The sequence below is a fragment of the Alosa alosa genome, chromosome 6, assembly GCF_017589495.1.
Source record: "Alosa alosa isolate M-15738 ecotype Scorff River chromosome 6, AALO_Geno_1.1, whole genome shotgun sequence".
In the NCBI taxonomy this organism is placed as follows: Eukaryota; Metazoa; Chordata; class Actinopteri; order Clupeiformes; family Clupeidae; genus Alosa; species Alosa alosa.
In genome coordinates, this window is record NC_063194.1 from 18,224,250 (window position 1) to 18,250,527 (window position 26,278).

Here is a 26,278-nt window from a genome sequence, read left to right on the forward strand (position 1 = left end):
GCTAAGGTTAGCCATCAAATGTGACAAAGTGTGTTGTAGGTGCTCCTCTGACGCAAGCAAACCATTAAGTTGTAGTGTCTGGTGTCACAAGGATGCATAGCAACGCAAATGCTGCCTATAAATATACCTCCACGTCGGTGCTATTTAAAACTGAGTCAAAGCATGAGAGTTCAATGCAACGTCCTTTTACCTATGGGGGATGGATTAACTTGTGATAATGTACTAAATATTTAGTACTAATGTACTAAATATTTACTAAATGGGTTTTGGTAAAATGATTAACTACAAATCACTTTAGAGGAAAGTTTAAAGGATGTGAAGTAATACCATGTATTAAGAAATGCATAGTATAGTATGTGAAAGGGGCACCCTGGGACAAATAAATTCCCTTAAATGAGAACAAACTCCGCTGTACGAGTTATCAGCAGCTACAGGAGATTGTCTATATATCTCTGCAGAAAATCTGCACTCCATTTACTGCCAAAACACAATAAAAAAAAGGGCAGCCAACGCATTAGCTAACATACACAATGGTATGCAGGACAAGGACTTGGAAGCACTTATGTATGTCCTAAAAGAAAGAGACACTTCCTTCAATTCAATTGAATGCAAAAAATCACACCATTTCACTTGTGTCATGCTCTCTGGCTACTTCACACAATGACACATAGACTCAAAAGGACATTACTCTTTCATAAATACATAAAGAAATTTCACATTAAAATAAAATTGACGATTTATGTATGGCAGCAAGATAGCTATTTTGAATTTTCTTACGGTGTACAAGATGCTCATAGCACACCATACTTTTCATGGGAATATTTCTGGTCATAATGAAAACACACTCTTTCACTACTGTTACTATTTCTCTGTATATGTTTATCCTTGTCTTTTTAATGTATGTTGCATGTCATGTCTGTGTCCTCTGAATGGACCTTGAGTCTGGCAATAAAGTTGATGATGATGATGATGTGCCCACTACCCAGCTTAGGAGGGTAAATGTCAATGTAATTACATATAAAATATAAAACTATTATTTCAGAACATATTTTATTAAATTTGTGACTAAATAACAAGTTATATTAATATTGCACTTTGACTGAATAACTGAATTAAGACAGAACTTAGACAATAACAATAGTAGTTACAATAATAATACTACTAACAACATTAATAACTGTTAATTGGAATAAAGTGATAAAGACTTTTATAACCCTCAATATGAGTAATACTACAAAATTTAGCAAACACCAAACAGCCTGTGTTGATTCAGAATCTATCATATTTCAAAGAATATGCTAATGAAGTTAATAAAATAGACCAAAAGTGCTTATTGAGACTTCTGAGACAGGTACAATTGAGTAATACATAATAATAATAATAATAATAATACTCTAATTCAACTACAATGAGTATACAATTCTGGAAAGCACTTCATTCGTGCCATGTGTCTGGTATTACAATCATAGGATACTGTAAGTATGTACTCAGAGTGAATATCAAAATCTAATCCTTGCAGCCCATTTAGCTATTGCAGCATCAGCCTCTCATTAATGTGTATGTAACTATTAGTACCATATTTCCATATCCGGTAAATGCACAAGTCACTGAGAGGGTGTCAACCCAACGATAGACTTCAAAAGAGGTGTGTATGTAAAGGTAGCACAGTCAATGAAGAATGATTCATTGTTCTTGGATTTTCCTTTTATCCTCCCCTCTCCCTCCCTGGTTTATCAATCCTCATCCCTTTTCATTAATCCTTAACCACAGGATGCAACAGAGGATTAATGGGCAGCTTCCCCTCCATGGGTTTGCGCTGAGGTTCTCTGTCTTAATTTCGATACATCCACTTTGGCTTCCTTCCTAGTCGGCCCAGATGTGGTCGGTCTTTTTGACACATGAGTGGGAGGAGGGAGGGAGCGGGGGAAAGGAAAGCAACAGCCATCAGCTTCTTCAAAGCCAAGGCTTGTCAGCATGTGAGAGGCTTCACATGGGACTGTGGTAAGAGCCAGATGGGTCAGCCAGGCCCACCACGTTGACACCAGTCAGTGATGTTGAAACATCTGGACAGAGGAACACAACCACTGTTTCTTCACCCTATTCAATCCGCATCAATTTACGGCCTCTCGCTGGTTCCTCCTCATTCCCTCTCTGTTACTTGTAAATTGTTTTTGTCCCTTTTTGGCACATACTCCTATAGAGGTCAAATGTATATGGTCTCATGCAAAGAGGCTTCTGTGGTTGGTCACCAGCACCGTCTGACTTTCCCTTCGCCGCTCCTTCTTCCTCTCCATCCTCACCTTCCAGCATATGGCGCTGGAGCCCAAGAGTACCAGGCCGAACGACAGAAGCACCAGTCCGAAGTAGGATATTGTGGACCCATGTGAGTTAAAGCTGTATGCCACTACAGTGACCACAATCCCGGCAATCAGAATGACCACTCCAAACGGTACCGTGCAGCGGTAGCAGGAAAGTTCCGCCCCACCAGTGGCTGCAGTGAGCTGGACTTCATTGACCAGGGGCACTGAAACTCCTGTGGTACTGACAGGCACAGGGGCGCTTTCATTATTGTTGGTCTTCTCTGCTAGAATGCGATCTCCGGCTGCAGGCACTCTCATTGTGTCTTTGGAGAGTTCCTCTGGCATTTCAGAACAAAGCAATGAGAAAGTCTTGTTTTACAGGTCTTTGTCCTCAGCTGTGCTCTGTCAGTATGTCCAAACCTGCAGTTAGAATGATGAAACATCATTAAGCCCAATGCTTTGGTGGGTGTTCCATCTTACAGTATAAACACAACTTCAAGTGCACACAAACAGTTTTCCAGTTGCCCTCTTATACGCACACACACCCTTCTCACACCAAAAACTGTCTGAATGACGCAGATGCTCTCATCCCAGCACGAGCTGTCACATTCCCTAGAGAGCGCGGGATATGACATTACGATCTGCTCCGTGAAATTCGAGCACCTTCCAAATTATGAGTTATTTCACAAGCAGTTTGGTCATCACCAAAGTTTGCAAACATAGCAATATGACAATTAATATGACTTTTACATAGACCCACGGCGTTGCCAATATAAGTAGGCTACGTGAACATATTTTATGCTTATATCTTGTAAAAACAAAATTACTTCTTAATAGGATGACTATTTGCCGCTGCAACGGAGTGACGCATCTGTTCGGCTATTAAGTAGAAGTTTTCAAAAAGAAAAGGCATGGTTTCTTTAGTTGTTCGAAAACCTTCTTAGACAAAGGCTATTTGATTTAAAAAATAGGTATGCCATCTAAAAGTGTCTATAGCACATCTAATATAGACTGTTTCAACATACTGCACGACTATGAGCTTGAGTGAAACCATATTTAAGGTAACATGATATGCAACACAGGAAAGTGGCTTACCTCTTCCACAGTTTCCATCGCGATTCCTTGTGTTTACGGAGGAATAACTGTGATGTGTCTGCTAACTTTTCCTGCTAACTAATTTGAACGAATTTCTTCAAGAGTCTTTTTCTATTAGTAGAGACCCAGAGCGAATGACTTAGGACGTCTTGCGCACAGTCTCACCCAAGTTCGTCTGGAGCTGAACCAGAGACTAACGGAGGTGGAATTTGACTCCCATTCATTGGATATCCACAGCGAGTTTCCTCATGCGCGACAGCGGCTTGCTCTGCTGCACATATCTCATAGGGATACACATTTTGTGAAGTATTCGAGACCCCGGAGATGGAGTGACTTGCTCACTCTGACAAAACAAGTCCAATGTTGCAAAACAATGGGAGAAAAGTCCTGTAAAAGGAAAGTCCCAGGCCATTTGCATGAACCAAATTTAATCAACAACATCTTTGCGTTACCTTTAGTCAAACAAAAAGCTTCATTCTACTGCATTTTAAGTAGCCTACAATGCATGGGGGAAATAGACACATAGTCTATAGCTCAGCACCTAATGACATGCAGATGGATAGATAGATAGATGGACATAAGAACATTACAGCCATGTAATCTTTAACAAATAAAATGTAATCTGTTTATTAAAAGTAGGCTACCCCAGAATTGTTATCCTTTGCAATCAACACTGTATTTCCTTTCACTTAAGACTGGAAATACTGTCATTCTGAAATTGCTTTAATCATTTCATTCATATGACCCACCAAGTCTTTGGCTGCTGTGGCTGCAACCTGGGGCAACCACTGGGTGCTGTTTATTTAAGGTCCAGCCAATGCCCCCACCATGGCCATGTGAAACACAAGCACTGGGTGTTATTTTACTCCTGCCCCTCAGCCAATTCAAAGTCAGATTTTCTGACACATAGTAATGTGATATGGGGTGTTGTCTATGCTCTTCCTTCCTGCTGGTGATCCCTTCCCAAAAAGAGATACAAGATTTCCATTGGGCACATGAAGTAGAGCTGTTTTAGCGCAATCAATTATCACCCCATTATATGCAGTATATGAAATCACTAACTTTGGGGGAAAACACAATAATCATAACTAGTTTGAAATGTTAAATGAAATGACTGCATCCATGTCAGTTTTCTTTCCATCAAAAGGATTTCTGACCTATAATTGGAATTTTTGGAGTCTCCATTTCCAATTGTGTGTTCATCTGTGACCATTTTCACTGAATGGAAATGGACACCATCCGAGGACAAAGCATTGAGGCTATATTCTGTTTCAGGTCAATGCCTTTGGGCTTCTGGTTTGAGAAGCCGAGATCAATATAGCGCCAGTGTAGGCCTATATATTGCATGAATATATATTCATAATGCATGTGTTGCAGGCCTAAAATAAATATGCACGCACGATTGCCTTGTGTCTTTCATTCAAAATAGGCTATGTGATCAAAAATAAGAATTACCGCATTTAAAGGTGCATAAACACAACGCAACGCAACACCACAAAACAGAACCGATACTGTAGGTCACTGTGGGCAGTTAGGGAGATCCCTTAACCCTTCTAAATGGCACACTACATGTTTGCTGCACTGAAGACGACAAAATATAGCTCGCAGATCACATCCGTCCTGGCATCAGATTGGAATGCCGCGGAGTGTCGCTGACGCAGTTCTTACGGTGTTGGTCAGTCATTGATCATATGATCCAACATTGCACACCTTTGAAATCATGTCACTGCACTTTACAGAGGACGAGTTTCAAGCGGCATGGAGAGAGCTGGATGAGCCGCAGGTGGAAGGATGGGAGTTGTTTACAGAGACGATGGGAGTCAAAATATATCGACGCTACAATCAGGTACGTTAAAGGGAAATAGCTAGATGCTGAATGGACAGGTTTAGCTCGCCATAATTACTGTTAGCACATAGCTTGCTACTAGTACTCCAGTAGAATGATAATTGTGTGGTCTTGTAGATTATTTTCTATTGACGAACAGAATCGGAAGCACGTTTGTTACAATGATGCGCTGATGCGATGAAACGCTTCGACAAAACTTTTAAAACATGATTTGGTGAGTGTGGTTGGTTGCAGGCAGCAAAGCTAAGGAAGTGCTAGCCAGGGTACCATGGCTCAATCTGACTATGCGCCTGTCCTCAGTTTGTGTGACCAGTGTTGCAAGAATTCTGTCGATTTTCTTCATCAACTTCTGATACATGTAACCTAATAGGCAACATGCAATACATTTCACAATTGTGGTGAGCGCTTTGTTTCACGAGGCCTAGGCCTGCATGAGCATTGTTTATGTTTATGTTTTGTTTTGTTTGTTAAATCTACATGTGTTGAAGAATGAAAAAAATGTTGTATGGCAATTGGTCATTGACAATTATAGATATATAGGCCTAGGCCTACTTTTAATGTTAAAGGTGTGTTGAAGTGAACATCTGTGTGATGTGTTCTCACCATCAGTTCATTATCGTTCCTTGGGTTAACATCATTTAAGTAATCCTGGTTAAGTAAGTTACATATTTATGGAAAATGTGTTTGAAAAAAAAAAAACCTGTTTGACAGAAAACGGGTCAGTTATTATCATGTTCAAATAGTATCTGGACGTTTGTTGGTAGGCTGTTACTTGTTTGATGCATAAGCTATCTGTTTTAAGTTAAGTTTTAAGTTAAGCTAAGTTTAGGTCAGCATATTTCTGAACGTTTGATGGACATTTGGACTATATTTCCATTAGTCTTAATGTGGTAAAATTTTGTCAACATGATGTGTTGAAGTGGTGCAGTTTTAAAAGAAAATGTCAATTTGAGGATGAAAATGAGCATACAAATGGTATGTCAGGTGCTTACCCTGATTATGGAACTATTTATATATCATTAATCTGGTTCTCTATTTTATGAGGTACAGTGGTGGAATTTTTCTGCTCTCTGATACACTGCTATCAGGTCATATACTTGATGTTTCACCTCCTACTGCATCTTTAAAATGTTTAAGATAAAGACAGAATGAGTGAAGTACTTTCTTGTTTTCACAGGAAACTGGCCTCTATGAGTACAAAGTTTTTGGCTCTCTAAACTGCACTCCAGACCTGTGCGCTGAGGTTTACATGGACTTGGCCTACAGGAAACAATGGGACAGCTATGTGAAAGGTAATACAAGGAGTATTTCTGTGTCACATTTTCCAAGGCTGCATTACTGAAAGGCTATATTAGAAGGCCATGTTCTATAAAAAGAAGGGTTTTCACCTGAATATTAATCTGCAGAAATATATTGTTAGTTAAAATGGCAGTTTTTTTTTATTTATTAGATTAGTCATGGTATTAATTTTCACGCAATAAATGAAAATTGCGAAATCAATATATCGTTATACTATCTGATATGTCAGCAAATGTTTTAGCAATTCCAGAGCTGGCATTATACTGAAATTCAGTAAATGTTTGCACACAGCACTCTTGTTGCTATGACAAAAACAAGTTCAAAATAAATAGTTGGGAGAGACAAATAGTTGGAGTGACACAGATACACATAGGCCATACCAATACTATCTCTATTAATTTTCTTCAGATTCTCTATCCTTTCCCTCCCTTTAGCTTTCCCCTTGTTTTTTTTAACGGGAAATAAAATCCCACGCATAGACTGTATAAATTGTCTCTTCTCTCACATGTCACATCTCTCATCCTTTGTGACTTCATGCTGGCAGTAACCTCAAGTATCTCACAGGTAATCTCATGTCAACTCATAATGTAACAGTGTTCTTAGTAGTGTAGTGAAATATTTCTTCATCCCCAAATGAAATTATGTGATGTAGCGATCATATAGGCTATTCTTTCCTATTATTGTTTTCATTTGTTGTTTATTATTTGCAATAAAAACACAATTGTATCTAGCCTTTTTTTCTAGTGCAGTACAAGATTTTGCTCCTGTGATGATAGATTGTTAGCGATGTAGAGATATAGATAGTGATGTAGAAATAATGTTTTCATTATGTCCTCTTCAGTGTACATCTGAACTAATTAATTTTTCTCCCCTCCCCCTGTATCGGTTGTTGCCTTGAGTAGATAGCAAAACCTTGAATTTCCCCTCGGGATCAATAAAGTATCTATCTATCTATCTATCTATCTATCTAGCTTATGACCTACATACACCTACGTTTTTTGAAAACATAAGCTTACATCTAATCCTTTTAAGTGTTTTATTTCATTTAGATTGCACTAAATCTGAACACCCACACTCTCTGTACAGTATTGTAACAGCAGATACTGTATGTCTAGGCAGTGTTGAACTGTCTTTATTCTATGTAATTTCCCCTGCGATTCGTAATGGATTCCATGCTTTATCATCATTTTCATTTACAAACATCCAAAAGAAAACTAGTTCCAAGTTTAAGATGCAAGTAGACTTTATGGTGACTGTCCATCTGTAACGAGTTTCCTGATTTGAAATTCATCCTTAGTTCGTAACGGCATAAGGTGACTCATAGGATTCACATCATAATGTTTGAGGGGGTTTTGTCTCAGTGATTTGTTTTATTTGCCAAAGGTATTCCTTCTGCTTTGCTAAACTGACACGCCTCAGCTGGCTCCAGTTGTTTTTCCTGTCTGTGTTTGCATAGAGGACCACCATGACTTTGTTAGAAAATACTCTTCCGTTGAGGGAAGGACTAGTAAACGTTTGGCAATAAGGACTGTGTGACAAAAATCACTGCAGATGCTATTTCCTTGTCTTTAGACCGCTAGATGGTGCAGTTTAGATTATGTGAAACCCCTTCGTGTATAGCTGGATCTCTTGCTGAGAACTTATATCCAAGTTACCACCTTGTGACGTATTAAATGACATAGACGATATAATGCAGTGTTCACGTCAATCATTGTATTTCGCATTCTCACCATTGCTGAGAAAAAAACATCGCTAGTGCTACTGTACTGCGATGCCCAGACCCCAGCATCGTTGCCTTGTCTAAACACTCCACTACACACTGCATGTGTTAGCGCCAAGCCCCTGGTGCAGCCCGGCACAACAAGTTTTAACCAACGCCCTTTCCCCAACAGGTGAATATCTTCAAGTGCTGTAAACCCACCACACCCACTACTGGCAGCCGGCCAAAAAACACATAGGAGGCAAGTGGAGCACAGCTTTGCTCAATATGAAGTGCTTGGCAGGCCCTCTTCCTCCTTATCTAGGGACGAGCAGGCTGCCCCCCCAAAAAAAAACAAAAAACCTACGTGAGGCTGACCTATATGAGGCTGGCGGCAAGGTGCATCATTCCTCAACAGTTGGAGTGCTGGGGCTCAACCCATGGGTCCTCAACACCCTTGCAATGGCTATCGCCTTCAATTTTGCCACCAGCCCACTCTGAACTCTGGGCTACACCCCAAGCGTCAAATATGCTCTGTGCTTCTCTCAGAAATACAGTCACTCCTGCACAAGGATGCTATCAAGGAGATAAACCCCCCAGACACAAAGAGGCGTGTTCTCCACTTACTTTGCATTGTCCAAGAAAGACGTTGGGAGTTGACCTATTAGACCTGCAGCGCCTGAACATTTATCTCAAACAGCTGCCCTTTCGTATGCTGTGCACATCAGACATCCACTTGCTGATTTGTGCAGAGTGCCCAGATCTGGTCAGCATAAATGCTCAGACACTACTCCACACGCCTCTGCTCTTGGCCTGCCAGTAATATTTGAGAGAAGCACACTGGTGAACCCAGTCTACGGACTTCATATGTAACTGGTTAGATTTGACTGCCGAGTGAGCATGCCTTACGGATGGAACGGAGTTCACAATATATTGGGACTGGTGACGTGTGCCAGATAAAGTCAGATTGTTTTTGTATGCCGTGCTGCTACGCTTTGCAGGCATGTTGGCCGCTGCGACGCCTGTTACACTGGAGAGGCTACATCTTGAACCCTTCCTATGCTGGCTGAGGACCAGGAGGATCTCAGCCCAGACACAAAAGCGGATGCTGCCTCCCTAGATCAGTGGGCGCTGAGGTCTTTTCTCCTCAGAGGGGGTCCAATGAGATCACCCGGGAGTGGAGGGAGTACATGGTGTATGGGAAGACAGTCTTCAGACCTGAAACATCAATTACTGGAGCTACATGCCTGGCATTCTATAGGATAAATATCTTATGTGCAGGCTGTGTTGAGCACTGCTCCACCTGTTCATGTGGCTTCTGCTGTGGATAACAACAGGTCCTATTTGTGAGTGTGCATGAGCCAAAAAAAATGTACACAAAAAAGTGAAAAGGCTAAAAAAAAAACCCTGAAACTTTGTTGTTGTTCTTTGCCCTATGCCATGTGCATAGCAGCACCATACATGTGGTTGGGCCCTCACAACCGCTTCGAAATCAACTCTGCACTAGATAAATGTTTTGCTTTAAAGGCCTAAAAGACTTGAAAATGGTTCAGTTATTTTTTTAATGAATATTTTTCTTTCCACTCTACTAAATGGTATAATTAACAACAAAAACAAAGAAAACGATATTGGTATCGGCATCGGTTATCGGGGCAAATTGTTATACATTGGTATCGGTGTCGGCCCAGAATTTCTCAATTGGTGCATCTCTAGTCTAGAGACTAGTAAGTAGAACGCTGGTGATGTATGTAACCATGGTTCTACAACAGATGGAAGACCACCAGATATACGGATCACTTGGAACTCTGATTCTGGCAGAAAGGCTCCCGGCAATGATTGACCAGAACACTTCAATATCATTTATGTCATGTCATGAGTCACAAGGTGGCAACTTGGGTATTAGTTTTCGGCAAGACACGGTTATGTGCAAGGGGTTTCACAGAGTCTAAACTGGTCCACCAATTGTAGAACCACGGTTAATTACATAACCAGCATATGGTTATATATGGTATAGATTTTATATGAGGGGTAAAATGGACACCTACAAAAAAGAAATACAAGTTAAAGATGACGCTATAGTCTTTGTTGAGACCTAAGTTAGATATTGATTTTTCTATTCTTTCTGTTTGTTCTACAGAGCTTACTGAAAAAGACTATGATGGGCAGTCTGCAATTTACTGGGAAGTGAAATATCCCTTCCCGTTGTCGAACAGAGATGTATCCTACAGAAATATTTCTCAATCACCAATATCCTTGCTAAATGTGTTTCTTGAAGAACCCTGTAATCTGTCAGTGCCATTAACCATTTCAGTTACAGTACTTTTATTAACCTATTTGTTATGAATTGCAATGTGTTCAGTCAAATCTGCACCACTTTTGGTCCTCTTTGCGAACATGTTTTCTCTGACTACAGTCTCAACAAAGAAAAGGTTTCCGTATATAATGCCATCTACATCTCAACGGTCCTCTACGTGTGTTTATCCTGGATGATGTCAGATCAGGGCCTTGAAAGAGTTCCACATCTGTTGTCTCCAGCCCTTCCTAGTGATCACTTGGGATGACAGGATCCCACAAACCGAGACGTCCCATTAGTGAGCCAACCAAAGGGGAAAAGACTGTGGAGGCTGAAGAGAAGCTGGACCGTGTCATCATTGGATCTGATGGACAGACCCAAGATAACCCTCTCCTCTTTTCCTCCATGAGAAAATGTCAAACTACTTTTGGGTTGCTTATACATGCTGGATTGAATCTGAACATGATTGTACTGCATTTAGTTGGTTTTATTTAGCAAGCATTCATCATCATATTCATATACTTCCCTTTATAATAATAATTATAATCTGTCTTCTTTTCTGTACAGCTGTAAATTGCTATATTCCTTTACTACCCATAATATAGTATATCTACGTGAGAGAACGCAAAGATCTTGATATAGATGGAAGAAAGATTTGGGTGATCTTGGCCAGGAGCTCTTTGGTATCTCAGTGCGCGGAGAAGAGTGGAGTGATCAGAGTGAAAGACTACAAGCAGAGTCTGGCTATAGAGAGTGATGGTAATTGTGGCACTAAAGGTATAACTGCATTACACAAGTCTCATATCATTGTCTCTTTAGACACAGAATTTAAACAAAAATCTTGTATTGACAATGAACTAATAGTTGTTGCTTCTTGTGATTCCCATGATAGTCTTCATGAACTACTTTGATAACCCCGGTGGCATGATACCAACTTGGCTGGTGAACTGGGCTGCTAAGGTAAGGTTAGCTTCACATTTACTGGCAACAACCAGATCACTGCAGATGGGAGTTTACCAGACTAATAAGCAATGCTGTCTCAATGGCACACTCATTTACAGCACCACTGTGTGTAAAAAGTGGCTGTCAAATATTTTTTTTTTCTTTCTAAAAACATTGCTTCAAATATTTTGGGTACTCTATACTGTAAGTGAGGCATGTAAGGCGTCATACATCTCAGAATATCTCTTGTAATGTAGGACAGCACATGATGATGGGCTTTGTTTACCTTTTGCAAATAATGGCCACAACTCTGATAGAAATGTCTTTTGTATGACACTGATGCGATAGCTTTATAATAGGCTTACATAACATTAGATCAAATATTCCAAAAGTGTTTTTATGTCACTGTTGCCATGCCAAGTTTTAATTCCCACACTGCTTTCCCCATCCCCTCATAGCTCACTGACAGCTAGCAGTAAGCCATAAAAATGTGGTTTAATGTCAGCGTGATGAGCAAGTGACCAGAAACTGTGCCCATTAGCATGACAGGCTATCACTGCTGCTGGTGTGGGAAGCAAAGCTGCCTGTAGTTGTCTTGAAGTGTGTAAAAGTTTTCATTGTGTCATTTCATTTATTAACTCAGGCTTATTTTGTTTTAGAATCTTGTGAAGTCTACTTTATATTCAGCCATGGAACGCAGTGTACATGGGTTCAGCACTGCGTGCTGTGATCTTCAGCTGAGTGAGACTGACTCAACAGTCTTATTACCTCAGAATAAGTTTAGTTGTGTTATTAGATGATGGGTGCATTTGTTAAGATCATAAAAAGTTATATTCCCCTGTGCATGAATCCAACAAAAACAGTGGTGCTAATAAAAAATAGGGCTGTGTTACTGGAAGAAAAAAAGGTTTGGGGTCGCTTGTTTCATCTGACTGGAGGGAAGCCTGATATTTTTTTCCTGTCGTGGTCCCCAGCAGCCAGTTTGTGATACCATTTAAACAAACAAATCCTTTTTTTTTATTTTTTAAAAAGAGGTATTTTGTTCATACATTTCAGTATGAAAACAGTGACATTTATCTTGATCCTGACCTTGATAAAGTTAAAGTTAGTGTCAGCCATTTTATTTCCACTTTTCAATCCTGAGATAGTGGTCAGTACACCTAAAGCTGTATGGTAAATGTTAACAGAGTCACATTCTTCATTTCAGAGTGGTGTTCCAGGCTTCCTCACTGACATGCAGAAGGCTTGCAACAACTATCAGAACTACTGCAAGAACAAAAAATGACATGGCTGAGGCTGCAAAAATACACAGATTCTCTACATGGAATATTATTTTATGTGCTGTCCGTCCCTCTATGCTGCGGTGAACCTCTTAGCTTTTGGATCTTGTCCAGGGGCATTGGTGAGCTTTTAATTACTGCAAACAAAATGAATTTGGTGCTGTGGTGGCCAATTTGTACTTTATGATTGGTAGTCTTAGTATTTTACAGAATGTATCACTTGAACTAGCACATACTTCAAAGTTTATGTCATAAAATCACACAAGAGGTTTTACTAATGTGATACGTATATTGACAACATCATGATCCTGTAGTATTTTATCTGTTGATTTTAAGGATATTTTTTTCATTGATGGATACATCGGTTTGCGTGTACTGTATCTATAGGTTCTAGGATATCTAGGATGCTTCCTTATTTGAACCTTGCACTCACTGTTTTGCAACTGTGTTGTTTTCTGATTTTGTTCTGAACAATCTTGCACTGAAAATCATTAATTTCCTTGATGGTGTACTGCTGACCCTAGATTTGTTTTCTTTGGAGAAAAATCAAGGTGTTTGGATGGTGATTGTCTGTGCTGTACTTTCCTGAGGACAAACTGTATGTAGCCTAAGACAAAACATTTTATATTTAGAAGCTGGAACAAATTAATTTCTTGAGACACTGGGCACTTGAAACAAAGGACTATCCTACTCAACAACTTCATTCACAAAATGACTTGTGCTTCTGCAGGTGGCTGCAGTGGGTGATTCTGAATTCACAATTTTTATATCACCTATGGTTTGCTACCTTCATATGGTGTAAAAATGTTACACTGCAGGGCTGGTATTAAAAATCCTGTTGTTGGCTGATGCAATGCATTGGGCAAAACTACATTTTGAAAAGCGTTTGTCTTTCTTTGTGTTTGTCCTATCCTACATATGGTTCATGAATCATAGCCAATCTGCCAGGAGCACTTTTGTCAGTGTAGTTACTAGACTAGTACATCTGATCCCTGTCATTTTTTGTGGGAGAACTTTAGGCCTAGTGCACAGTCGCCATCTGGCGCCTAGTTTACGTCATTACGCTTTCGCGGCCTTGGTAGAAGAAGGACGCGCGCTCAAAAAGCCTTGTCCCACAGGCCAGGTGTCTGAAATAAGCCACGTAGCGGAATATATAACATTATTATGTGAAACCGCAGAAGGAAGATGTATATCCATCATAAAGCCATACGACAACGACCCAAACGACGGGCAAGGCGAAACAATACAAGTACTAGGCTACGTTGTCAACCTCTTCACACGCTGAGGTAAAGGTCAGTTGATTTCACTCAGGCCAGCTAACTCGCAACTTCACATCAAGTTCGACTGGCATCCCCTCAATGGTTGTTAGCTAGCTGATATTAGTTTACGAAATGCAGTGGAGACCTTTGCTTCTTGTTATAAGCAATTGTAGCCCTTTTATGAAGAGTTCAATTATTTTTTTTATTTACTTTTTTGACCAATGTCAGTCTAGTGGACCTAGCCTGAACTAGTTGGATATTGTAGGCCTGAAGACCTACTTAGCTTAGCCAAAATAGTGTAACGTAGGGGCGGTGGTAGTGTAGTGGTTAAGGAGCTGTAGCGTGCAAAGTAGCCTGAAAGTTGTCGGTTCAATTCCCGGATTCCACCGTTGTGCCCTTGAGCAAGGCACTTAACCCCAAGTTGCTCCGGGGACAATGTGATCCCTTGTAATGTAGCTGACATATGTAAGTCACTTTGGTCAAGAAGTGTGTCTGCTTAATGTAATGTAATGTGACGTTTAATATTCAGAACAAACCAATTCGGAAATGAGATATTGCCGAAGATGGCATGTTATCAACACAACTTTCTCCACACTCCCTCATTACAGATAGAGCACTAAAGGTAGGGTCATCCGAGGAGCTGAATTCAAACGGTAGTTATTCACTGAAGAGTTGATGTAGAAACTGCGAACATAATAACTACTGAATTCAACTGTTCTCAGTATGGGCCTACACAAACTTTTAGTCAGCCTTCCTCTGCCTGAAATTGCTGTAGGCAGTAACTATGGATGAAGAAAATAATACTTTTAGGACTGGGTTTACAGTGTTTTTTTTAATGTTTTAAAGCATTTCCCACAATTAGCTTTTCACCTTCAGAACTCTTAGATGAATTCTCTCACAGAAAGCCAGTCAATGTCAGGAAATGAGTTTGTGCCCTTCTGCCACAAAGGAGCTCACTGTGGAAACAATGAATTGGTGGTGATTTCCGTTTTCCTTTCACTCCTACTTTCCAATACAATTTGCCCATGGGTCAACTTTGACTGTGTTGTGCCCCTCACTTCTCACTTTGACATCTAGGCCATAGTGGCCTGCCATTTACTGCCATATATGGTGTCTATGGTGACGTTCATGACCATATACAAGGTACTTCACCGCTCATAGCATCACTTTTAATTTAAATCCCTTTACAGATTTAGTGTTCTTATCTGGATCAGTTCCATCCTCATACAGTTCATTGTAGATGTTCAACCTTTTAAACTGGTTCAATGTCTATACATTCAGTAGCCCAGGTGGCAGAGAATCTGAAAGGACTTAAGCAGCCCTCCATTTTTCATTATGTCATATGCTCATCATTTCGCAATGGTTCTTCCTCAGTTATTCCCAAACATTCCACTTGAAATGTGGTAATTTTATCTCCCCCTAGTGGACACAATGGTGAGCTCTGTCCATAGCTGAACAGATGAGTGCAGCCTTTTGAGATGAAATGGTGAATTTGTCAATCAGTGGATTGTTTAATTTATTATGAACATTGTCCCTCGTCTAAAAGCCTTCAAAATCTGTGCATCAGTAATTCAAAGCACAGGCAGGCCTGTTTTATTACCCCACCATATAGCAAACTGGTATTTGGCAATAATTAGCGGGTGGAGCAGAGGAAACACCTCTCAATTGAATTATCCTGAATAGAGATGGGTTAGAGTTGGGTGCGGCAAACCTGACACAGTGGCTGCATACATTTGGTTGTGATAAAATCTAACAGTAATCAGGGTTGAGTCCATACTTGTAGTTAATTGCCAGGTGTAGGAGAGCATATCCATCAAGTCAGGGAGCTGCTTAAGGATGAATGTCTTTACAGCTTCAATTATAACTCTGTATTCATTTTTCACTCTGTGCCTCTTCTCTTTTGCCACTGTTTGCATTGTATAATTTACCGTCATTTGGGTAGAGTCAAGTAATGAGGTTGATGATGAAAATCAGAGGTAGAAGTATCTATTTTTATACAACATTTTATCCCTTTAAATTCCTCAAATGGATAACATCACGTTCACTTTGTTGGCTTTCTATTGGCAGTCTCACAGATGGAAAGCAAATATATGTTTTGGCCCACCATTGTATTGAGAGGGGTGTTCTTTTGATTGGTAATATACAGGACTAATTAGCTTAAGAAAGTGATATACTTCTCCTGGACTCCTGCTTCTCCTAAATGTCAGCTCAAATTTCTCAGGTGCCTTTCTGTCTGCCAGGGGTAACAAAATAGAGGTTCTGCTTGGGAATATATTTGTTCAGCCTCCTCTTTTGTGTGTTTTTAATAGATTACAATTATAGATATGAGCACACAGTGGGAATAGGAATCCTTGATCCTGAATAAGGCTTTTATGTGATTTAGTGTGGTGTGCAAATCAACTATATTCTGATGAAGGGCATTAAACTCAATTAGACATGCAGTCTCACACGTGGCTGCTTAGGAACCAGTCCTGTCAGAGCCTCTCCTTCCAAAAAGACCTGGATCAGGGGTTATACAATTATTTTCATAAGCACGATCACTGCATGGAGAATTACCATCCAATGCTCTTTGCTCCTGAGACCCCTAGAGTTGGCATGACTGAGTTTAGGCTTTCTTCTGCCAGTTCATTTTTCATGTTTCTTTTGAGTCCAAACAAAATGTTTTGGAAAATGAGGAGTATTTTGCATAACCTGTTTGTTTCTGTCTCTTGAAAAAGAGGACTTACAAAATCAAAGGGGACTGAGATTGTAAAAAAATGGATTCAGATGAAAAGGCAAAAAAATAAACCCATTAGGCCAATAGTATTATTATTTCATTTATTTCTAACAGAGCCAACCTTTCACTCCTTCACAAATAAAAATCAAAGGGAATTTGCGTGTTATGTTGTGGGCCTTGATTGGTTTACAAGGGAAGTGGATTTTTAAGGCTGTAAGGCTTTAAATTCAGTTGGCAAACAAAAAGTCTATTGGCAAGATAAGAGTTAAGTTCCCTTAACACACAGATAGTGTTTCCTTGTTTGTCTCCACATCTCTCTACATCTTCTGTTCCAATCTGTCATTTATTTTCCTTCTTGTTTTTGCTTTAACCTTGACATTTTTTAATGTTTATGCCCAATTTCTGCCTAAGAAATTGGGCTTAAACATTAAACATTAATTGGCTTGGTTTCAGAGTTATCCCTTCTCCTCTCCCTCCTTCTCACTTCCCCCTCACTTTTCACCTGCTTCAACTTTGTTAATTCACAAGACTGTGTATGGAGATTATGGTAAATAGTTACACAAGCTCTAAGTTACTTACCAAAAGTTTGCCTGGCTGTATTTATGATAGAATCAGACAGCTCCTGAAATACCCTGTTGTGTAATTTTAGTATTGGCTTGCTTGACTTTTGATTGGCCTCTATGGCAGTGCATGGTGTACCGTGAAGGAGTGCCTTTTACATGTGGCATGTTATCAACTGCGACAAGCCAATTGTGTATGGTTGTTGAATCTTGCGTCATGCTGTGTAATCAGCAATAGGCCTGGTTGTTGATTGGCCACTGTGGGAAATCCCCTATCTATAAATATAACACCTTCCTGTATAGGTCTGAAATTGAAATGGATCTTTACAGGAAGTCATATTTCGCCATTGCCCAGTCAATGCATGCCTGACAGCTCACTCGTATGTTGCGCTGATGATGGATCCATGGATTGCACTGGAACTTGTTGCAGAGCAATGCCAGTATAGTTCCTGGTATTTAAGTAATTATTTTCAAGCACTTCATAGCACTGTTTTAGAATCAGAGATGGAGATGTGTGATGTGTCCAAATGGTCTCTCATACAAATTATGTAATGAATATTACGATTAATATTGTTGTTTACCTTCACATATGATCCATCATCATCTGTGTTCCACCATCACGTATTTGCTACTTTTTTTGTCTTGTGTTTACTTGTGGCAGACAAACAGAATGGAACCCCAGGCATGCCACACAAGGAATCCCCGTCTGTTTGACGAAGCTTCATTACTCCTTTACTAGCATTGTTAATGTGTCCCAGCACACCCCAATTACTTGGCACAAAGTAGACACAAGGTCCAGCAGAGCTTGCCATCAAAACATACACTGTTTGACTTTGTTCGTTTTAGAAAACATGCTTGTCCACATCAGCAAACACCAAATGATAACACTTTTGGTGGAAGACTTTCCGGTCTTCGGAAGAGTGCAGCTCGACTACCCAGGAACAACATTATGGGTCTGCTGCACAGGGTAATGAATAGCCTCTTAGCAAATACAGAGAGCAGAAATATTGTTCCAGCACTCTCTTGCCATGGAACTAGGAAGTCACCAGAATGGCAGACATTTGGGGTCTGAGGGCTGTTGATGCAGTTTGGATCGGCATAGCTGTTAAAGATAATGTTTGATTTCCATCTATCAATCTTTCTGCGAAACAGTGCTTCATTCAGGGTGAGGAGGAGAAATGCACGTGTGAGTTACTGGTCCTGTTAAACAAAAAGGATTGAAAAATGGCTCTTTCTGACAAAGACATATTGAACCAAAGGCTCTAAATACACGGAACAGAGAGTTAAAAATACGATGTATTTAGTTTGAGGTGCTGAACTGGGTCAGACATGGAGCTGACATGGCATTAGCCCCATGACTGGACAATATTCCTCTCTTGTACCACCGCCACCACCACCACCACCACTACCACCATTCCTGCTTTATCTTAAACTCTAAAAGGTTGAGGATTTCAAATTTGGATTCAGGGAGAGAGATATTTCACCAATTAGCTCCTACTTCTCCCCAGCTATTTTAATTCATGTGCTTGCACCAAAATGTCAACATGAGATGTTGACAGCGGTGCCTGCCAGGAGACTGGAGGTGCATAATTAGTACTCGTTGCCAGCTGCATGGTATGGTTGCAATGAACACCTCCCTAAGCCCAAATTAACTGTGCAGTCTGCATGTTTGTTCTCATGCATGTAGACCATTTATCTTTCTCAAAAGGGGTAAAAAATAAAACAAGCAAAAGGCCTTGTGCAAGTTATTTGCTTTTTCTTGCTGTTGCTTTGCATTCATTAAAAATAATTGTGGTCTTTGTTGATCTGCCTGGCACCTCCTCCTCCTCCTCCTCCTCCTCCTCCTCCACCAACACCACCACCTCCTCCTCCCTCGCCTCCTCTCTGGGCCAACACAAGCCCTGCATTCCTTGGAGGGGCTACTGGTGTTTACATCTGAGCGCAGGGCAGACACGGGGTCCTCTCCTTTCGTTCTGTGGTTTCTGGCAGCCGGCGCAGGATTCCTGCATGTCTATCAGTGTAATCAGGGCTGCAGGCTCAGACTCAGAGTCAGTGAGCCCGCCAGCCAGCCAGTCAGTCTGAGACAAAGCAGCACAGACCAGAACGTGAATGTTGGAAATAGGTGATGCATTTCATTTTAGGGTATAGAGTAGCAGCATCTGCATTCTCTCTCTCTCTCTCCCTCTCTCTTTCACTGTCTGCCTGACTGACCCCCAACTATCTTTTTCACCATTTCTCTGCACTTAGTCATGCAAGAGTTATTCTTACATTGATCACCAAAAGGGGGCATACCTGCTCTCCTCTTTTCACACAGTGACGTTGTGGAGCCACTTTTTTCCAGCAGGTTATTTGAGACTACTGGTAATCGTGAAAACGTCAAGTAATTTTTTCCTCCCAGTCTCTTCTCTAAATATTTAACCCACAAAATATAAGTCTTGGCAAAATGTCTGATTGCAGCCATTTAGAGTGATTACTTTCTGCTACTTTATCACTCTGGCTCTTCCTATAAATGTCATTAAATGAACCCCCTTTGGGACATGATACCTCTTATTATGTCATTACCCCTCAGGACAAAGAGGAGATGACTGTTTTTGCTCAGGCTACCGACCAAAGAAGGTGGAACCATAGGAGCCCTGACAACGTACAGACACCACTCAGTGACAGTGTTGTGTGCCCTAGCAACAAAAAATAAGGCACTAAGTCACACACACAGACACACACACACACAGAGACAAAGCCGAGGGGGGTGTTTACTAAGGTATGACAGTTGTCGTATTTTGTATCAGGTGAATGTTTATTTTCTGCCTCTGTGGTGTTCAGGTTTGACATCACATTTGTGTGGTTTTGAATAATTGAATATGACAAGAAGGGAAAACTGGTCTAAGCCAGGACACTGTATCGTAGTGAAATTATAGCCACCTCAGCAAGTATGTTTCCTTTGTTTTTCTGCATTGTTCCAATGAAAAAACAAAAATGTAGGGCCCCAATGAAAATGCTGGGCAAAGTCCTAACTAAAGCTTACTTAATAACTATGCAACATCTATTTGTAAATTTAATGCAGAAACAGTAATGGGTCAGCTAAAAGCTGTCTTGTGCCACATGATGGCATTAGTTCATGCACAAGAACTTTGCTTATAGACTGACTTTGCTCTTTGCCCAGCATTAAAAAGGAACAACCTTCCGGTAGCGTCAAATCAGTGGGCGCTTTCGACTTCTTCCAACGTTGTGCAGATCTTGCTGAACATGATGCATGTTTGTTTTGTAACATTCAGCCAGACCTGCGCAGCAAGAAAAAGTTGAGCGCCCCCACTGATTTGACGCTACCAGAACACAAAGTAAGGCAATGCGCTGCCTTCAGAAACAGCCCTTGTTTTAACCTCTCTGTACACTTTCAAAGTTTACAATACTTCATTTTGTCTGCAGGAACCCTATCTACACTACCACCGAAGTGTAAGGCTATTTTGAGGCTTGTCAGTGGTTTTAAAATAGCCATTTATTTTGACGTGTCTACATGCCCACTGCTACAGGCTATAAACCATTTTGTTGCTAATGCAAACGATGGTCTAGCTCAAAACTCCTCCAATTAACGTCATTTTGCTACCCAAATGAAAGTTTGAACTTGTTATCATCCATAAATAGACCCCAGATTGTTTTAACTCCGGATCTTTTAGCCCCTAGTGTGAAATTTTGATAATGCTCTCTCAACATCCCAAAAGACTTTGATGAGTTTTTCCCCCATGGCTTGTCTGCATAACATCTTTAACTGAAAGGGAATGAATGAATGAATATACAGGGAGCTTATTCACTTCAAAAACTTTGATAATAGCAATGTTTAACAATATTTGCCTTAATAATCAGACATTTCAAAATGATGAACCATGTTTCACAAGAAGTCACCTTGTTAATTTGAAAAGCTAATGAAAGAAAAAAGGCAAAGCTACATGACTGAGCCACTCAACCCAAAAAGTGTCAACGCCCCTAAGACGTGAGCCTATTTTTTCCAGGTGAATATTATTTTGCACTGATGGGGCCTGAGAGTGGTGGACACAATGTGTTGACTGTGGGCCTGCTGCCTCTGCAGTGATGGCAGCAGGGGGAGTGGGAGGAGGGGCAGAGGTCCACTGAGGTAATAACACTTTTTAATAGTAAACAACTTTAGGAGAAATGTTTGTTATTTGGCACCAGTCGGACGAGGCCAGCAGTAAACCTGTCTGTGAACTGAGCAGGAATTCAGTAAAAATCTCAAAAGTATAGTCCTCAATAAAACCCAGTGTTTGGATTCTGATGCGTAGTGGTCATTCAGGGACCCATAAACAATTAACATAATAAACAGTCAAAGACCAAAGACAAGCTATTTTATGGTAGAGGCTGATTTAGAGGCCAATTCTGACAAGGTCTGATGAAAACTCTTAGTTTTAATGCCACAAATAACAGAAGCAAGAAATGATAACAGGATTTATGCTTTTTTGCTGTCTCTGTCTTTTATTTGTAAGATAAGCTCCAATAGTGCAGTGAGATTGAAGCCTGAATATCTGCAATATTAGATGTGTGTGTGTGTTAGGTATTTGCTGGTATGGCTGTATCAGCAGTGTGATGTAAATTTAGATATTTTGGAATAATTAATATGCTCAACATTGAGTCAACATGATCAGCAATGATACATTAGAGAACAGAGCCAGAGATATTATTGACAGGAGCAAGTTTCATGTCATTGCTTAGTGCTGAGTGTTGTGTACACCTGCCTGTCATCACATTCCTGTGATGTGTTCTCCAGAATTATGAGAAATGGCATCAACAGATATATTTTTGAGATTTGAGATTGCATGATAAAAGTTATTCAGAAGGAGAATGACCTCTATGTCTAGTATCTCTGTTCATTTTCATTTTACTGAGATACAAGTCTGGCACACAACTATAGGCTACTCTAATGTTTCCATCAGGCACAAAGGGATTAAAAGGGGCTCTGGTAAAAATGTAGTAGCAACGCCGGCCAACATCAAGAAATTGCAGTCAGAAGATTGTGTAAATTCATACAGGAAAGGTACAGTAAATAGCCTAAATTGTACCCTGACTGCCAAAGCGATTTATTATCAATTTGTAAAGATTAGGCGAAGTAGTAAGTAACATTAGGAATTGCTGATCAATGTGATTGGCTAGGCTGGACCAATGATTTCAAAGTTAACACCGAGTCCGTTGAAATGCTAGGGTTGGAAACATTTCCCAATTGTGAGTAGCTAGACTCTCTTCACAAAGTGAAACAAAGTAGTCAGGCTGCGGATACCAGGCTATGTGAAATGAGCTCTAATTATGAAGACACTGTTCAACTGACCTGAGGAGCTCTGAACTTCAACAAGAATTTCATAGTGAGAAAAGAGGTGCGCCCTTCTGGACTTTGGCTGAATATCCTCCAAAAATATATTGATGTAGATAATCTTAGTGGTCATCTCAACGTTCTTCGAAAGCCAGGAGAATGAAGTGTTATATTTTGCTTTCAGAATTACTGACAGTTTTCAAATGTGGCATGCATCCTTCTTTTGTCATCCATTGTTAATTTATGTATCAACAGATTTCATTGGTTGACTTGGTCAGCCCGTCCACTCTGGCAACCAGCGCTGAAAAACCCACAAACCAAAACAATCTGTTGTTATTTGAAGAGATACTGAACAAGCATGTTGCACATTTGGGTTACACTTTACTTGACAGTATCGACATAAGAGTGACATGACACTGTCATGAATGTATCATAAACAAGTCATAAACATTTATGACATAGCGCTTCTGTTATTAAGTGTCATTCGTTTTTTGTCATAACAAGTTAGGGTTAGGATTAGTGCTAGGTTTAGGATTAGGATTAGAGGTTAGGGTTAGGGTTCATGTGTCATGACAGTTTCATGTGTTTATGACAGTGTCATGTCACTCTTATGTCAATACTGTCAAGTAAAAGTTGGACACAAAATTAAAACTTTTATTCTCATGGCCTTAGCTTACATGTTCCAGTGCTCCAGTAATGACGTGACTATCATCCTAGATCTTACCAGTTGTAGTTTCCCTGAAAGAAGTCTAAGTTTGGTGAGACGCTCCTAAATATGAAATGGTTAAAATTTGATAGGTAAAAATCTCGGAAAATCTGCTTTTTAGTTTACAATGGACACAATACATATACACAGTTATTTGTTTTTTTATGCACAGCCATCATGCATCTATAGCACCTTGTGTAGGTTATCTAGACCAAGTGGCATATAAATATAATGTGTTGTTGTTACTGTGTTGTTGTTATATTCCACCAAACATACCCATAAACTTAGTCACACTAATTTTGTGTAAAGTTCTTTGTAAAAAACTGAAGAAATCCTGGTATACATACTATATTTGTCCTATGCATCTCAGCAGTGGTTAAAGTGTCCCGGATTCAGGATCTAGGATTCAGGATTCCCAGGGTCTGAAATCTGGGCTTTTATGTCTGGTTAGTTGCCATAATGCTGTGTTAGTAATTAGTTTAATTCTACAGTTATTAAGCAGTCCCACAAATACTGGAAGGAATTCAAGCTCGGTCTGGATTCTCACAGAGCTAGCCATTAAGACTGTCTGAATAGGTCTGGTGCCATGGTTCTTATGTGGGATGACTCTGTATGGAGCAGTTTGTTTTAGCTCAGCATTGCTATGCACTACTGTCAGTGCTCAGAGAATCTACAAAAAAACAGTTTGCACACATACTTGAACAGGCTGAATAGTCCAAATATTTTGGACGTGGTAGTCCAGTCACTTTAAAAGAAGTTACAGGATATGTGGTTCTTGGCAGGTTTATTACTTTGCAAAACATATTTTTAATAATATGTATTTGTTTGAAAACATCTTAAAGACAATTTAACTATCTTGTTTTCCTTCCCATTAATGATGTGTACGATGTATGACATTAGTCTAATATTTTTTAATGTCCCCCTTGGATTCTGCAGAACATTTCCAGGAGCATATCAATCTTGTAAGACGGAGACGTTTTCTTGGCCCTTTTGGGTAATTTATCAAGGCTCAGAGTTCCCCAAATTACACTACCTATTTTTCAATGTCATTCACACCCAAATTAAACAGAAAGAATATTAATGTAACGTCAAAATTACAAGCCCTTCTTGTTCGCCTGTCTATCTAGATAAATGCAGCTACTAATGATCAGATTGAGTAATTTAGCAGGAAAATATGACTCGAATCATTAATCAGACTGACGTAACCAATCCATCTCTCTGATTCTTAGAGCCGTAAGTACAGATACAAGAAGCAAAAATACACATTCTATAGCCCAGCAGCATGTTAAAATAGAGAATTCCATCAATATTTAGTTAGAATCTATGTATATTTGAACATGTGGTTTCACAATTTGTTTTAAACAACGTAATTCAAAACGGAAAATGACCTTGGCTGCACCTCCTACTTTTAGTTCCAAGACAATTCCCTTATTGTTCTTGCTGGCTATGAGGAGAATATATTCCATAATGGAGGGTACCCACTGTAGTGAAATTAGACCAGCATAACAAGATTTAAAAGTCTGTTGGGTGAACTATCTAGTGACAAGTCAAGTGTCTCTTGGCTTCTCTGGCAAGACTGACACCTGCTGGTTGACAGTCTCACATAATACTTCTTGGTTAACTTATTATGTGGGTATGTGCTGTGGAAAAGGTAGAGAGACCACAAATCCATGGCAACAAATGGTACACCTTACCATAGAGATTCTATAACCTGAAACAGAGGTGTTGTCACCGTTGTGTTACTTAAGCTAGAACAAAATGGATGCACAATATGATCTTGTCTTTATAGTTTCATAGCATTCATGGATGCATTGAGGCTAATGGGGGAATCTGGATAAACTAACGGTGATCTACAATATTCTATATGAAACATTCAGAATATGACTTGACACAAAGATAAATAGTTTTTAAAGGCTGCATGGTTTTCGTCTGGTAATTAATGTTGAAACGTTTGGCAGACTTCAGCCTAAGTACTTCTTAGATGTGGCAGGAGGCATGATGGGCTAAGATAAATCTATTTCCTTAGAAAAACACCACTGTACTGTTGCCCCTGTGGAATTCAGTTAAAATCAACTGATCCAGTTCATTTTCTCTTGAAAGATGGACTGTTAAATATATTTAGGGGACAGATCAGATGGATTGCCCTGGTGACATTGGCATTGCTCTACCAACGACATTTTGATTCATCTGAAGAGGCCTGCCTGTTGCTGTGCAGACGTTTGGTGACTTGTCAAATGAACTGCTCTGTGACAGGAAACACTCTGTTAGGGATTCAGTGCTGAAACCCATAATTATGGCTTTTGACTATTATAATGCCTACCACATTATGTATATATGTTGGAAAGTGTTGATATATTCTCATTTATAGTGAACTTAAGTGTGTGCTGTTATAGTGTGGTCCTTTACTTTGGAGACTCTCTCCCTGAGTTGGTTTGCTGTCTGTGAAGATTTGCGCCTGTGCCTGTGAAGAGGTGTTGTGTTTGTTGTCTGGGCCTCAGGGAGCGGTCAGTTGCTTTGTGTTTGCCCGACCCCTCTGTATTTGCTCTTCCACCCTGAGTGCTCGCAGACGGGAGTCTAGCGTGTGTCTGTGAGCGCCGCCGCCTCTCAGGGGCCGCTGGGCTAACTCAATAATCAGTATCCTGCTGTTCCCCCACAACCACTGCCTCCTCAAGCACAGCCACCAGACTAAACCCACTACTCTCCAAAAGCCATCGTCCAGGAACATATTGCTGATCAGTGATTGATTTGTTTGGATGTGGGCAGTTGCAGAACCTTTGTTGTAAATTGGATAGATAAATTGCCATTGTTTTGAAGAGCCAAGTATATACAGTATAAGGGTAGAACGAAGGCTTTGGTAGAGGTCAGTATGGTTTAAAGGCTTTGTGCCAAGATTAGTTAAGACAACAATAACATCCCTGCCACAGGGTCTCTCTGGGGCTCCCTCATTCTCCCAGTACTCTGTCGGCACCAGT

At 40.1% G+C, this 26,278-nt stretch overlaps 2 protein-coding genes and 1 long non-coding RNA gene across 3 annotated transcripts in view; 2 read left to right on the forward strand and 1 right to left on the reverse strand.

The window, feature by feature from the left end:
• Nucleotides 1-1,099: 1,099 nt before the first annotated feature.
• Nucleotides 1,100-4,165, reverse strand: tmem100a (transmembrane protein 100a). Its single transcript, XM_048246171.1, has 3 exons — nt 4,145-4,165; nt 3,396-3,782; nt 1,100-2,720 (listed from the first exon to the last, which is right to left on the reverse strand). Exon 3 carries the CDS (start codon nt 2,643-2,645, stop codon nt 2,220-2,222), a length of 426 nt encoding a protein of 141 aa, XP_048102128.1. The 5' UTR covers nt 2,646-2,720; nt 3,396-3,782; nt 4,145-4,165; the 3' UTR covers nt 1,100-2,219.
• Nucleotides 4,166-4,984: 819 nt separating this feature from the next.
• LOC125296725 (phosphatidylcholine transfer protein) lies at nt 4,985-13,627 on the forward strand. The gene is made up of 6 exons (XM_048246797.1): nt 4,985-5,241; nt 6,419-6,533; nt 10,377-10,456; nt 11,138-11,309; nt 11,425-11,492; nt 12,682-13,627. The coding sequence occupies exons 1-6, from the start codon at nt 5,116-5,118 to the stop codon at nt 12,757-12,759; spliced, it is 639 nt and encodes a 212-aa protein (XP_048102754.1). The 5' UTR covers nt 4,985-5,115; the 3' UTR covers nt 12,760-13,627.
• Nucleotides 13,628-13,872: 245 nt separating this feature from the next.
• LOC125296766 overlaps nt 13,873-26,278 on the forward strand; it is a 275,524-nt gene continuing 263,118 nt past the window's right edge. The window contains exon 1 of the long non-coding RNA XR_007193851.1: nt 13,873-14,040. This is a non-coding gene — a long non-coding RNA (uncharacterized LOC125296766). The remainder of the gene's footprint in view (nt 14,041-26,278) is intronic.

Bases quoted from the DNA above. Each gene is read 5' to 3' on its own strand.
- tmem100a (XM_048246171.1), bottom strand. From the start codon at position 2,645: ATGCCAGAGGAACTCTCCAAAGACACAATGAGAGTGCCTGCAGCCGGA.
- LOC125296725 (XM_048246797.1), top strand. From the start codon at position 5,116: ATGTCACTGCACTTTACAGAGGACGAGTTTCAAGCGGCATGGAGAGAG. The intron at 6,534-10,376 runs GTAATACAAGGA...TTTGTTCTACAG, and splicing joins ATGGGACAGCTATGTGAAAG to AGCTTACTGAAAAAGACTAT. The intron at 11,493-12,681 runs GTAAGGTTAGCT...TCTTCATTTCAG, and splicing joins TGGTGAACTGGGCTGCTAAG to AGTGGTGTTCCAGGCTTCCT.